This window comes from Kazachstania africana, chromosome 1, assembly GCF_000304475.1.
Source record: "Kazachstania africana CBS 2517 chromosome 1, complete genome".
Classification (NCBI taxonomy): domain Eukaryota; kingdom Fungi; phylum Ascomycota; class Saccharomycetes; order Saccharomycetales; family Saccharomycetaceae; genus Kazachstania; species Kazachstania africana.
Window position 1 is genome coordinate 1,449,970 of NC_018940.1, and position 12,990 is coordinate 1,462,959.

At 37.7% G+C, this 12,990-nt stretch overlaps 5 protein-coding genes across 5 annotated transcripts; 4 read left to right on the forward strand and 1 right to left on the reverse strand.

The window, feature by feature from the left end:
- Positions 1 to 619: 619 nt before the first annotated feature.
- On the forward strand, positions 620 to 3,709 carry GCV2 (glycine decarboxylase subunit P; the record flags this gene model as incomplete). Its single annotated transcript, XM_003955238.1, has 1 exon — positions 620 to 3,709. The coding sequence occupies one exon, from the start codon at positions 620 to 622 to the stop codon at positions 3,707 to 3,709; it is 3,090 nt and encodes a 1,029-aa protein (XP_003955287.1).
- A 69-nt stretch (positions 3,710 to 3,778) lies between these two features.
- On the reverse strand, positions 3,779 to 7,735 carry SGS1 (ATP-dependent DNA helicase SGS1; the record flags this gene model as incomplete). The annotated part of the gene is made up of 1 exon (XM_003955239.1): positions 3,779 to 7,735. The coding sequence occupies one exon, from the start codon at positions 7,733 to 7,735 to the stop codon at positions 3,779 to 3,781; it is 3,957 nt and encodes a 1,318-aa protein (XP_003955288.1).
- Positions 7,736 to 8,009: 274 nt separating this feature from the next.
- On the forward strand, positions 8,010 to 8,813 carry SPG5 (Spg5p; the record flags this gene model as incomplete). Its single annotated transcript, XM_003955240.1, has 1 exon — positions 8,010 to 8,813. The coding sequence occupies one exon, from the start codon at positions 8,010 to 8,012 to the stop codon at positions 8,811 to 8,813; it is 804 nt and encodes a 267-aa protein (XP_003955289.1).
- A 213-nt stretch (positions 8,814 to 9,026) lies between these two features.
- Positions 9,027 to 10,949, forward strand: GYL1 (Gyl1p; the record flags this gene model as incomplete). The annotated part of the gene is made up of 1 exon (XM_003955241.1): positions 9,027 to 10,949. One exon carries the CDS (start codon positions 9,027 to 9,029, stop codon positions 10,947 to 10,949), a length of 1,923 nt encoding a protein of 640 aa, XP_003955290.1.
- A 175-nt stretch (positions 10,950 to 11,124) lies between these two features.
- On the forward strand, positions 11,125 to 11,682 carry MRPL24 (mitochondrial 54S ribosomal protein bL28m; the record flags this gene model as incomplete). The annotated part of the gene is made up of 1 exon (XM_003955242.1): positions 11,125 to 11,682. The coding sequence occupies one exon, from the start codon at positions 11,125 to 11,127 to the stop codon at positions 11,680 to 11,682; it is 558 nt and encodes a 185-aa protein (XP_003955291.1).
- Between the last annotated feature and the right edge of the window lie 1,308 nt (positions 11,683 to 12,990).

The window sequence follows — 12,990 nt, forward strand, 5'->3', positions numbered from 1 at the left end:
CAACCAAAGTTCTGTGTTTTTCTACTGTTCGCTACCGGGAAGGACTTGCTTGATATCGAGAAATCTCTATATTAACTGAACAAGATGCAATAAGAAATAGCAGTATTAATTGGATGGAAAGCCGAGCTTAGCAGTTTTCTAATTACATAGATTTCTTAATTGGAAGAGAAAACTTCATGTACTCTTCAAGGGAGGGCGTGTTCCGGCTTATTACTCGGTATGGAAAGCCACAATCAGAGATAGACCATGAGAGACGTGTGTAAAGTTGAGTGCGTTAGCGTATAGATAATATAGATATTCAGCCAAGAGTATGTCCGTACTCGCTGTAGTTCTCTTCCACAATCTTCCCGATAAGAGCTTTTATGCATCAAATGGTCCTATCCTTGACTCTTATTTTGGGGAAGAAGTCCGAGGAACCTGATCTTACGCAATCCCATCTTGGAAGAATAGAATTGCGGAACAACTTGTTATAGATTAGATAAGGAGAGAATAGTGCTTCTTTCAGATACTTTTGGAGTATAGTGTCTACTTATAAAAGTGTAGTTTAAAATTCCTTTTTCTCCCTCAGCTTTGGTAGGAACTTGAAATAGCAGTACTACATTGGTAAGTATCACAGCATATGCCTGTTTCAAACAGAGTCTATTGGGCCAGCTTAGGTAAAGCTATAGATTCAATCCCATGGTGCCTCTATAGAAAAAGTCCCATTGGTACAAACAACAATATAATACGTTTTTCTTCCACTAATATTAGTTCACAGAAATTTGGAGAACTCTATGAGAACCAAAAAAGTGATCTAGATAGGCCATTAGACACCTTCTTGAGGCGCCATATTGGTCCATCAAAATGGGATATCAAGGTTATGCTGAAAACTCTAGGTTACGATGATCTAGAGACGTTCATCGAATCACTGGTACCTCGCAATGTTTTGGAAAGGAAACCACTCCATCTTAGAGCGCCAGCAAAGGGCTACACTGAACAAGAAATGTTAAAGCATCTGCAGTCAATCGCTGACAAAAATAATTACAAAGCTCGCAATTTCATCGGTAAAGGGTATTACGGGACTTTCCTCCCACCAGTTATACAAAGAAACCTTCTAGAAAATCCTGGATGGTACACATCGTACACACCTTATCAGGCAGAAATTTCACAGGGTAGATTAGAATCCCTCTTAAACTTTCAAACTGTTGTCTCCGAACTGACAGGTTTGCCCATAGCTAATTCTTCTCTATTAGATGAAGGTACAGCTGCGGCGGAAGCAATGCTATTATCCTTTAACGCTTCGAGAAAGAAGAAATTAAACTATGTAATTGATAGTAATTTACATCTACAAACCAAATCTGTTCTGTACACTAAAGCTCAGCCGCTAGCTATCAATATTATTGAGGTTGATGCTTCGAATGAAGAAAGCATACTTAGTGCACTCGATGATACGGGGACCTTCGGCAGTATGATCCAATATCCTGGAACAGATGGGTCAATACTGCCAATAAATACTCTCTCTAAAGTTTCCGAGAAATTGCACTCGAAAAACCTTCTGTTGAGTGTCGCCTCTGACCTGATGGCCCTTACTCTTTTGAAGCCACCATCTGCCTTCGGCGCTGACATTGTCTTCGGATCAAGTCAACGATTCGGAGTTCCTATGGGATTTGGCGGACCTCATGCTGCCTTCTTTGCTGTTGTCGATAAACTGAATCGTAAAATCCCTGGAAGAATTGTCGGTGTCTCAAAGGATCGGTTGGGTAACGTTGCGTATAGATTAGCGTTACAAACTAGAGAACAGCACATCAAACGTGACAAGGCAACCTCAAACATTTGCACTGCTCAAGCCTTATCAGCAAATATTGCATCCAATTATTGTATTTATCATGGTCCACAAGGATTAAAAGGCATTTCTCAAAGGATTTATGGCTTCACAAGCATTTTAGCCAAATCAATCATTACAGGAAAGTGTAAACACACTTTACTTAACAAAAACTGGTTTGATACTCTTACTGTTAAATTGAGTAGTGATACAAATTCTAGAAAGTTTTTGGATGAAGCTCTTACAAAGTATAGTATAAATCTTTTCGCTGTCAATGAAAATATTGTTTCTTTGTCTCTAGATGAAACGGTAACTAAATCGGATGTAATATCCTTATTGAAATTATTTTTAGATGAAGAATCTGTTCCTGACTTTAATGTACTCCCAGAATTCCCATCTGAAATAAGGAGAAATGATGCATACCTAAATCAAAGTGTTTTCAACAAGTATCATAGTGAAACTGCAATGTTAAGATATTTACACTATTTACAGAACAGAGACCTCTCACTAGCAAATTCCATGATACCATTAGGTTCTTGTACAATGAAACTCAATAGCGTAGTAGAAATGTTACCGATAACATGGCCCCAATTTGCTAATATTCACCCATTTCAACCTGTAAATCAAGTTTCTGGCTATATCGAGCTAACCAAATCATTATCATTAGATTTGGCCGAAATTACAGGTTTGGATGCAGTATCTTTACAACCTAATTCTGGCGCGCAAGGCGAGTACACCGGTTTAAGGGTAATCAGATCTTACCTAAACGAAAAAGGTGAAGGTGCTCGTAATGTCTGCTTAATTCCTATCTCAGCCCATGGTACTAATCCAGCTTCAGCTGCTATGTGTGGTATGAAAATTGTTCCTATCAAGTGCCTACAAAATGGAATGTTGGATATAGAAGATTTAAAGGTACAGGCAGAAAAGTACAAAGATAAATTAGCTGCCTTCATGATCACATATCCCTCTACGTACGGGCTCTATGAACCTGTCATTAAAGATGCTATAGACATTGTACATTCAAAGGGAGGTCTTGTATATCTTGATGGCGCCAATATGAATGCTCAATTAGGGTTAACATCACCTGGCTACTTAGGTGCTGATGTTTGCCATTTGAATTTGCACAAGACATTTGCCATTCCACATGGTGGTGGTGGTCCTGGTGTCGGTGCAATTTGTGTTAGAGGTGAACTTGTAAAATACTTACCTTCCAACATTGTCACAAATAGAACGGTTTCACGTGCAAGTCAAGTTACTTCTGTATCATCTGCCGAATTTGGAAACGCATTAGTCCTTCCAATATCATATTCATTCATAAAGATGTTGGGAAGTGAGGGTTTACCTTTCACCAGCGTGATTGCCATGTTAAATGCGAACTATTTGAGAAAGAAGCTGGAACCTCATTATAAAATATTATTTCTTGAAAGCAACAGCGATATAGGAGGATGTGCTCATGAATTTATTATTGATCTGAGAGGGTATAAAAGCTACGATTTAGAAGCCACTGATATAGCAAAAAGGCTACAAGATTACGGATTTCATTCCCCTACACTTGCATTCCCAGTTCCAGGAACTTTGATGGTTGAGCCCACCGAATCAGAAAACTTGCAAGAGTTAGATAGATTCATAGATTCTATGATATCTATCAAACAAGAAATTGATGCATATATAGGGGGGGTAAGTGTAGGTAACGTTCTAAAACAGGCCCCACATTCACTGGAAGATTTAATTTGCTCTGAAGATTGGGAAACTAGAGGATATAGTCGTGAAAGTGCTGCTTATCCGCTACCATTTTTGAAAAAGAATAAATTTTGGCCCGCCGTCGCTCGTATTGATGATGTATATGGTGACATGAACCTCATGTGCACTTGTCCTGCTGTAGAGGATTTTGAAGAGCATACGGAGTAGATTTTTGATTGACTTCAAAATCTATTTAGATGTAAAATCATGTTATGTATATGCTATATTTATATGAATTTATATTATGGTTTTGGTATCGTATTGATATCTATGGTTTTCTTCTCTTGTAGTAAGTTTTGCCGTCGTTCCTTGTGCCTTTTTCCTTTGCCCATTATGTGATAATGTTCCTCCTGAGCTATGCATCCCTTTGGTAAGCTGGCTCTCTCGCAATTGGCTCAGAATTCTTTCATTTTGCTTTTCTTCATCCACTTCCATACTAAAAAATTTAGAAACTGTACCAGTTGCGGAACTCGCCAAATCAGGAAGGGTACTTCCTTGACTTATAACTACACTGTCTGTTATATTCATCATGGACCTACGTATTTCTAAAATTGTTGGTTTGATATATTTGAACCTATTTTTGTATGTTTCTTCAATATCAACCAAACGGGAAAAATCTTCCTCAGTAGGAGGAAGTAGAGTTGCAAGTTTTTTTAATATAGTATCTGGAAAGAAATTGACCATCGGAGGGCTCATCCTATTGCCAATATTGTACGACGCATCTTTCAATTTATTGTATGCAAACGTGATACCTCTCATTTCTTGTGTAGATTGTAGTTCATGCCTACTTCCCAGAGTAATTGGAGTAGGTTCTTGAGAAGAATCATCATACTTATAGGACCTCAAATGATCTCTGGCACTTATAAAAGAAGGAGCACCTTGAATAGAAGGCTCTCTGTTGCTTCTTTTATCAGAAGCCATTCTTGAAGCAGCTCGTGGCGCCGGTTGAGTTCCGCTCGCAGTAGAAGAACGAGAATTTCCTGGGGTTACGTTGAATTGCATCTCTACCTTTAATTTATTCGAGACAAGATTTCTAAAGCTTGGCCCTGGTTTGACATAGGTGGTAGCAAAACCGCGATTATTCATGATTTGATATTCTTCCAAAATACGCATTGTAACAAGGTGAAAAAAAATTCTTTCCACATCTGACTTAGGCATACCCTTACCTTGGCCATGTTGCGGGAGCGTATCATGATGCGCCGACATAATTTTTGAATTTCGTGAGCCCTTGAATATATCTTGGCAATGAATCAAAGTGACACGATCGTGTTGAATAGCTTCAACCAAGCGAGCTATGTCCTTTGCAAGACCCGTGACATCTCTCTTTTCGAGAGTGATATTAGATCTATTTTTACAATTGTCACAGTTTTTCGCACATAAAGCAGGATTGAAATCTTCATTGAAGTAAGATAGAACCAATTTTCTCCTACAATCAGTGATATTATCACAATAAGCCATAACTTCTTGTAATTTGTTCAAATGCTTCTGCTTATTTTCTCTATCAAGATTTTGATCCTTTTGAATCATTGTCTGCATGGTTCTAATGTCCTTAAAATGAAAGTAGGTAACGCAATAGGAGTAGTTACCGTCTCTTCCTGCTCTACCCGTTTCCTGATAGTAACCCTCCAAAGTTCTTGGAACTGTATAATGTATCACAAACCTAACGTCAGGCTTGTCTATCCCCATACCAAACGCTACTGTAGCACATATTACTTGAATCTCGTCTTCTTGCCATGCCTTCTGTACGGCACTTCTCTCTTCAGGTTCCATGCCCGCATGATAATAGGCGCATCGTATATTTTTCCTTTGAAGTTGAGAAGATACTTGCTCACACGAGTTTTTAGAATGACAATAAATTATCCCTGTTTGATTTCGAAATCTATTTTTTATCATATCACAAATATTATTCATCGTATCTTTATCCTTTTTTTTGACTTCGTAATACAGATTTGTTCTATTGAAACTTTGCTTCAAAAACACCTCATTTTTTAGACCAAGATTGTGGATAATATCCATTATAACTTGTTTACTTGCTGTTGCAGTCAATGCCATCATTGGTATGGTAGGATACTCTACTTTGAACATCTTCAATTCTTTATAATCAGGCCTAAAGTCATGCCCCCAATTAGAGACACAATGTGCTTCATCAACTACTACTCTTGCCAAGTTTCCGTCAGTATACAGCTTGTCAATTGCTCTTTTACATTGTTGTGATGCACTTATCATTTCCGGCGATATGTAAACGACATCTAACAAGCCGTGTATGAATAAATTGAATGTTTGTCTTCTTTCCTCGGAGGTGCCTTTCGAGCTAAACATGCTAGCCTTTATATTCTTGGCTAATAAATGTTCTACTTGATCTTGCATCAACGAGATTAATGGTGAAATTACAATAGTAGTACCTCTTGTTCTACCAGATTTCACAATAGCAGGCAGTTGATAACATAATGATTTCCCACCACCCGTGGGCATCAAAACGAAGACATCTTTGCCGTCTAAAGTTGCATTTACTGCCTCTTCTTGGTTAGGTCTAAAACCTGGCAATTTAAAAACTCCATGAAGTCTTTCTTCGACTTCTTCCGACCATGGATATTTTCTCTTTTTATCCACTCTACTAATCTCAATGTCTTCTAATAAGGAATCATCAAAGTCATCTTTATTGAATGCGTCAGTAATTTCTCTCTTGACATTTGTTTGAATGGACAAGTTATTCTTCTCATCTTCCGGTAGTTTTCTTTCTGCGATAATCTTTAAGTCATTATCTAACTCTTTGATATCAGCAAATTGAGTTTCGTTCTCTCTTTCTTCATTAAATAGTTCTAAATCACTGTCGTACCAATCTTCTCCTTGATCCTCCTCATTTTCACTTTCTATGAGCTCTAAGTCAGAGTGTGACATTTGTACAATATTTGACAATAATGAATTACCATTTTTATCCGCATCCTCATCAACGATGAAATCTTCTTCTAATAGATTGATCTCTGCAGTATCATTATGTTCCTTTAGCGGTGACGAGACAACTATTTCGAAATTGTCTTCTTGTGAATCATTGTAACTTGCCGCATCCTTAGTACTATCTATATCATCATCTTCCACTACAAAATCGAGATCGCTTTGATGAACTAAATCGTTCTCAACTCTTTCTTCGTCCGCTGTACTAATATAACTAGAGTGAATGTCCTCCTCAGCCTCAAATGTGATCTCTGCTTGACTTTCATTTTGCAACCTGCCTATTCTGTACTCAAAGGGATCGTCCTTTTCCGGAATCTTGTAATTTATGGCTGTATGTGCACGTAATTGTCTCTTTGGTGGTAGCAAGTTCTGTTCACTCAAGTCTTTGTGACTTACCTCAGAACGCGTATATTTGTCTTCCATTATTACTACTGCCTCTTCTGAATTGTCATGCTCTTCATCTAACACATGGATCAAGGCGGCAGTTGAAACATTGGTATTGGTAACTGATGGGCTAGGAATATTATTGATTTCGTTTAGGTTTGGACCAAGATTCGAGATCTGCGCCTCGAGAAGTTTAATTTCAGACTCAAGTTTTAATAGGTCTGGATTAATAGAGGCATTAATTTTGAGTTTTTTAGCATCTTCTGAGAGTGACGTGGACTCCATTATTTGGCATTTATTCAGCAGTTTTTCCGATTGCTTCCTCAAAGTATTTATGAGTGCCTCTTGCAACTGAATTAGTTTCAGCTGTCGTTGAGCGGGCGAGATAAATGGTTGTAGTGGGGATCTCGATCTTGGAAGTACTGGGCCAACAGTTGAGGTCGATGGCCTAATAATTGAATTGCCGCCCGAAATATTGGAGGTAGTTTGTGACAATATGTTAGTTCCTGGTTGAGAATCTAAAGGCCTTAATCCTAAAGGCATGGTTGGCGTCCTTTCATATCGTATAGGATTAGTGGTGGACACTGGTTGTGAGATGAATTCAGCATTATGTCTCTCAGATTGTGTGGGACTCTGAGCAATTCTCTCTCGAGGTGTTGTTCGGAGATTTTCTCTTAGCCCTGATATTGAGTTTGCATCCAATGAATCTGTGTATAAAGGTCGTTGTCGCAATGAATTAGTAACATTTATCTGTTTATTAACAATATGCAATATCAACTGTTTATCTTTCTGTATCGTATCGGTTTCTTTCAGCCAGTTGAACTCTCTTCTCAAATTGTGTGAAGGTTTAGTGACCATACTTTTCAACCATAAAAACTCAAGTCCAGTGGTAGTCTTTTTTAAAATGGCCTATTATATATGCTGCTTCGTTAGCAGTAAGCTGATACATCTTTCTGAGATCTTGGTGTAAATAATTATGGATATTTTCAATTTTGTTACGCGGGCCGAATGAAAAGAGGCTATCTGCAATGTAACGCGTCTTATGGCGATGAGGCTCATCGCAAAGTGATTTTAAGAAGTTTATAAGCCGTTGTTTGCACGGTGTGGAAATCCTACGAAGACCAAGTCTGAAATGATGGTAGACAGATATCGACGTTGGGCTAAGGCCCTTGGACAAGAGTTACTTAGGTACAGGAAATTGGTAAATCAAAAAATTGGAGCAGGATTATTCAGGGGAGTTCCTGCTGTGGGAAATGTTGGAAAGACAGGATATAAGCAACAGAGGCTATATCCTCTACTGCTTTCATGTTCGGGTCGTTCTAGTTCTTTTCTTTCAATAAGGAGAGTATTCGATGGTCCCAAGTGTAATCTTCTGTCAGTCTTGTTACAAAGAGCTACCATTACTCCATCCAACAAGTCTTCAGTGTTCGATAAGTTACACCGATCGAGGATTACAGAGTGTACAAATACTGCAGTAAAGAATATCAAGAAATCTTTACAAAGCACCAATATAAAACGTTCCGTATCATACGAAGCTGACTTGTTCAAATTGATGAATGAGCAGAGAGTGACACGTGGTTCGTATATTGATTTTGAACTACCCAGTTTATCTACGCCATTTGGAAATGTTGCCTTTTTAAGTGAAACTAGCTTGAGTAGCTGGAAATATCAATTAGCTAAAATAGATAAAATTAGAAAAATGGTAGAGCAAATATTCAACACCTACGGTTCATTACCGGTCACAAAATCTAATGGTAATATACGAATTCATTTTACAAACTCCAGTGCTGTAGAGACTGAAAGGTTGATTGCTGATTTAGGTATTACAGAAGGAATCGTATTTCCGGATGACTATTCTGAAATATTATCCGGATATTCATCAACGGAAAATCTACAAGCTTATCACTTTTCGCCCGTCCTCTCTGAATGTAACTGATTTTAAAACGGTCGTGTTTACTGTCAATTTATATTCTTTTTGTATTCTCGAGTTGCTTAAATATTTTATATATTCTTGTTTCAGTTTTTCTTTTTTTTTGTTCTACATGATGGCATTGCATTACGTCTTGTATTCTAGAAAACGAACTCGAAAGTTTTCAAATTTAAAGGAAGTCATTACAGTCGAGTGCAACGATCAAAAAGCCATCGAGCAATGAGCGATATAGAACTATTTAAGGAGAAGGAGGAACAAGAAAATACCACTGTGACTCCTGTGGAATCCTCCCTGACTGACACTTCTGACCTCGTGAATAATGTGAGAGAGGTACCACCTGTTCCTGAAACACTCAATAGTCCAGAACTTGCAGAGGAAGAAAGTAAAATCGAGAAAGCCATTGAATCAATGGCACCTCCTCCACTACCTCCTAAAATGCATCCTGTGGACTCATCTAAGATGACACCACCTCCGTCGCTACCTCCTAGAAATTCTTCACCGCAGTCGAGCACTGAACTGGCACCACCAGTTTTACCTCCAAGGCATGTTGCCGCTCCCTCAGCTCAAAATCAAGGCATCCGTATATTTACCAGTCCAGAGGCAGCCAAGAGCATGATTATTTATCAACAGGAACAAATTGTGAAGATACTGAAAGATGAGACAAAATATAAGGCCCAAAACTCATCAGCCATCATTCCCGATGAAATAACAGAAGAATGGGGAAAACTGATATCAGCCCCTTATGAAACCATTCATCAGTATAGCGTTGATATCGAAACGCTTTTAGTCGCGCATGTTCCTGAAGATATACGAGCCAACGTATGGGATTCGCTCTCTTTCAATTACTGTCACAACTGGGAAATAGTTTACAGTAGCCTATTAGAAAACGATTTCATTTCAGATGACACCTTACTATATGACTTGCAAAATTCGGACTACGTCCCTGCTGATTTACTGGAGTCAATCTTTAATGTAATAAAAGGAGCAATTTTACTTAATGACGACATCAAATACAACGAATCACTAATTTTCATAGCAACATGTATCTACCATGTTGTAAAAGATGAAGTTCGTGCTTTCGGCTTATTAAGTACTTTATTAAAATTCTATGATGCAAAGCAACTTTATCTGGAAAATTCACCTGGTCTCTCAATGTTACTATTCCAATTCGATAGATTATTAGAAGAGAATTCTCCTCAAATTTATAGTTTCCTAGTCAAGAGAGGTATACGTTCATCAATGTACATGTCCAATTATTTTTTGACTTTTTTCTCATCAATTCTTCCAATTGAATCTTCCTCGAATGTAATGGATTTGGTTTTCTTTGAGGGTCTTGGAAGTCTTTTGAAAATTGCATTAACTTTGATGATTAAAAATAAAGACAAAATAATTTCATTAGAATTCGATGATTTATTATTCTTCCTCAGAAATAACTTATTTGATGTCTATCTTAATGAAGGTACAACTAGGGAGGAAAACAATGAATCGGACGATGATAATGCATCAGTTATGCACAAAAATGCAGTTGTTTCCATAACAGCAGATAATCTAGACATCAAAAAATTGATAGAAGATGCGCTAAATGAGTCTTCAATTACACCAGAGGAATTGGCTAAATATGAGTCAGAGTATAACGAAATTCATTTGAATGAACTTGCTCAACAGGAACAAATTTCGCAACTTGAAGAGAGTAATATGAAACTTCAGAAACAAGTTCGTGAACTGGAAATTAAGCATACAATATTGAGTAGGGAACATGTTACCATTGCAAATGAATTGCTGCAAAACAGATTGAAGATGGAATCCGTTGTGAAGGAAAATACCAACATGAAGTTAGAAGTTTTGGGAATGGAAAAAGAGATCAATACCCAAATAAAGAAAAATAAAGAAATCCAAAGAAGATCAGTTCCAGTAGAATTGAGTAAAGATCTTGAGAAAACATTGAAAAAGAATGCAACTGTTATGCAGCAGAATTTAATTTTACAGGATAGAGTTACTGATTTGGAAAGAGTCATTGAAGAAATTAGGAGAGCTACAGAAGCAGGAGAGCTTTACCAACCGGCAAATGCCGCAAGTGATAAATTGAGCAAGACGCCTGTTATTGGTGGTAGTTGGAATGGCTTTAAAAAAGTATTTAGTTGATATATATATATATACATACTTCTGAGCCGGATTTAATTAGACTGTCTTGCTGAGAAGTACACTATTTGGATTTCGAATGATACTGTGCTTACTTGAAAGGAAAAGGGTAGAAAAACTAAAAAAAAAAATAAGTATTATTTTACTTTAGATCTTGAACGATCGAGCATATAGACCAATGAACATATTGAAGAGATTCCTGCTTCAACGCTCATTTGGCACTTTTCATCCTATTCATAGAGAATGGAGAATAATTGAATCAAAGAGGATTGCTAAAAAGCCAGCTTATAGAATTGGAGATCCTAAACCTCTTTATATACCAAAGAAGGTGGCAGAGTTCCCAGATTATAAATATGGTGAGCCTAGTGTTTTCAAGCAAAGTAAGAAAGGTCTCTATGGAGGTTCTTTCATTCAGTTTGGCCACAGTATATCAGAGAGTAAGAATAAAGTAAAGAGGCGCTGGCTCCCGAATATTGTCAGGAAAGAGTTGTGGAGTGAAGCATTAAATAGGAGGATAAGGATTAAGCTAACGGCAAAGGTATTGAGGACAATAAGTAAAGAAGGTGGGATTGATAATTATTTGATTAAGGACAAATCTGCTAGAATAAAGGAATTAGGCCCTACAGGGTGGAAGCTTCGCTACAGAGTTATGCAAAAATTGGAGCAGAACAAAGGACATTTACGTCAGGGCAATCATAATAAAGAAATGAGAGACGAAGTACTACGTAAATTTTGAAAGAAATGCCTAAAAGGTGCTTACAAGAGGTATATTCCACAAAAATTTGCGAATACGACATCCAGCCGAGGAATAATAGCGGCTGAACTTATCTACAATTCCTCCAACCTTGTAAATAACGAACGTCCGTACGTGTATATAAGAAACCACATTATTAATGATTCAATTTGAATAGCATCATCACCTTAATTGAGTTAAGCCCTAGTTAATAAACCAGTGGTGTGACCCGGTTTCTCATCTCAGAAGGTCGAAAAAAAATTTTTTTGGTTGACGTATAAATATGCAACGGTAAAAATATGAAGTTGAGTTAATTGTTTTTACGGTTTTTTTGCTGTTTCCTTCTAAAGAAACCACAATGTCTTTTATTGATAGACACCCAGAGTCACGGTTCGTCCAGGATGAAATATGCCAGTGGACGTATATATTTTACTCAGTAAGATATACGGTAAGGTACTAGTTGCTTTACTGCCGTGCTCGCGGTTGATCTTAGAATAATCCTTTTTTGGAATTTGAAAAGTATCTACGCTAGAACTGTGAATCAATATAAGTTATGATTAGATATTTCTTCACGTACAAATGTGTTTTTTTAAACATTTCTTGATCGTATAAAGAGTGTTGGTAAATGAATAGGTTCAATTTAAATGTGGAACGTTGCAATTCATGTTTAAGACTTTCCAAAGTGGAAATGTTCCTAGATCAAATGATTATTCATTACCAAAACAGACATGTTCCTCTTGATGGAATTTTTCAGGAGTATCATCTTAATCGTAGATTATCAATTTCCCTTGTATTATCAAAAAAAATTTGTCTTACACTGTGCTAAAATGTGACAAGTAATAATGGCTCGCCACGGCAAGTAAATTAGACGAAGCAAACTTGAATCCGTGACAGCTACTTTCGGTGTTCTGAGGCAACGCAAAGAATACTCCCCTCGGGTATGAAGAAAGTACAGCAGCAACTGGAAATGTATATGCACCTTTAGTAAATAAAAAATGATTTACCCTTCAAGAGAGAGAACGTTCTTCACTCCGCTATGCGCGACGACCAGAGGGGAAAAAAGCACAGTGACCTGGTCGTTCTCCCTTCTAGACTTGGTGGGACTTCCCATCACCACGGTTCCCCGCGCATTTTCTCACTCCTCTATTTTTTTATTGATTTTTTTTCTCGTCTCCGCCTGGGTCTCAAGACCCGCCCTCGTTTCTCCCGCCAAACTCCTTTCCGGCCTCCTCCCTAACTGTCAACGGACTCCGCGGCATGTCTTCAGAAAAGGTAGGACAGCACACGACAGAAGTCTAATTGAAAAATTAT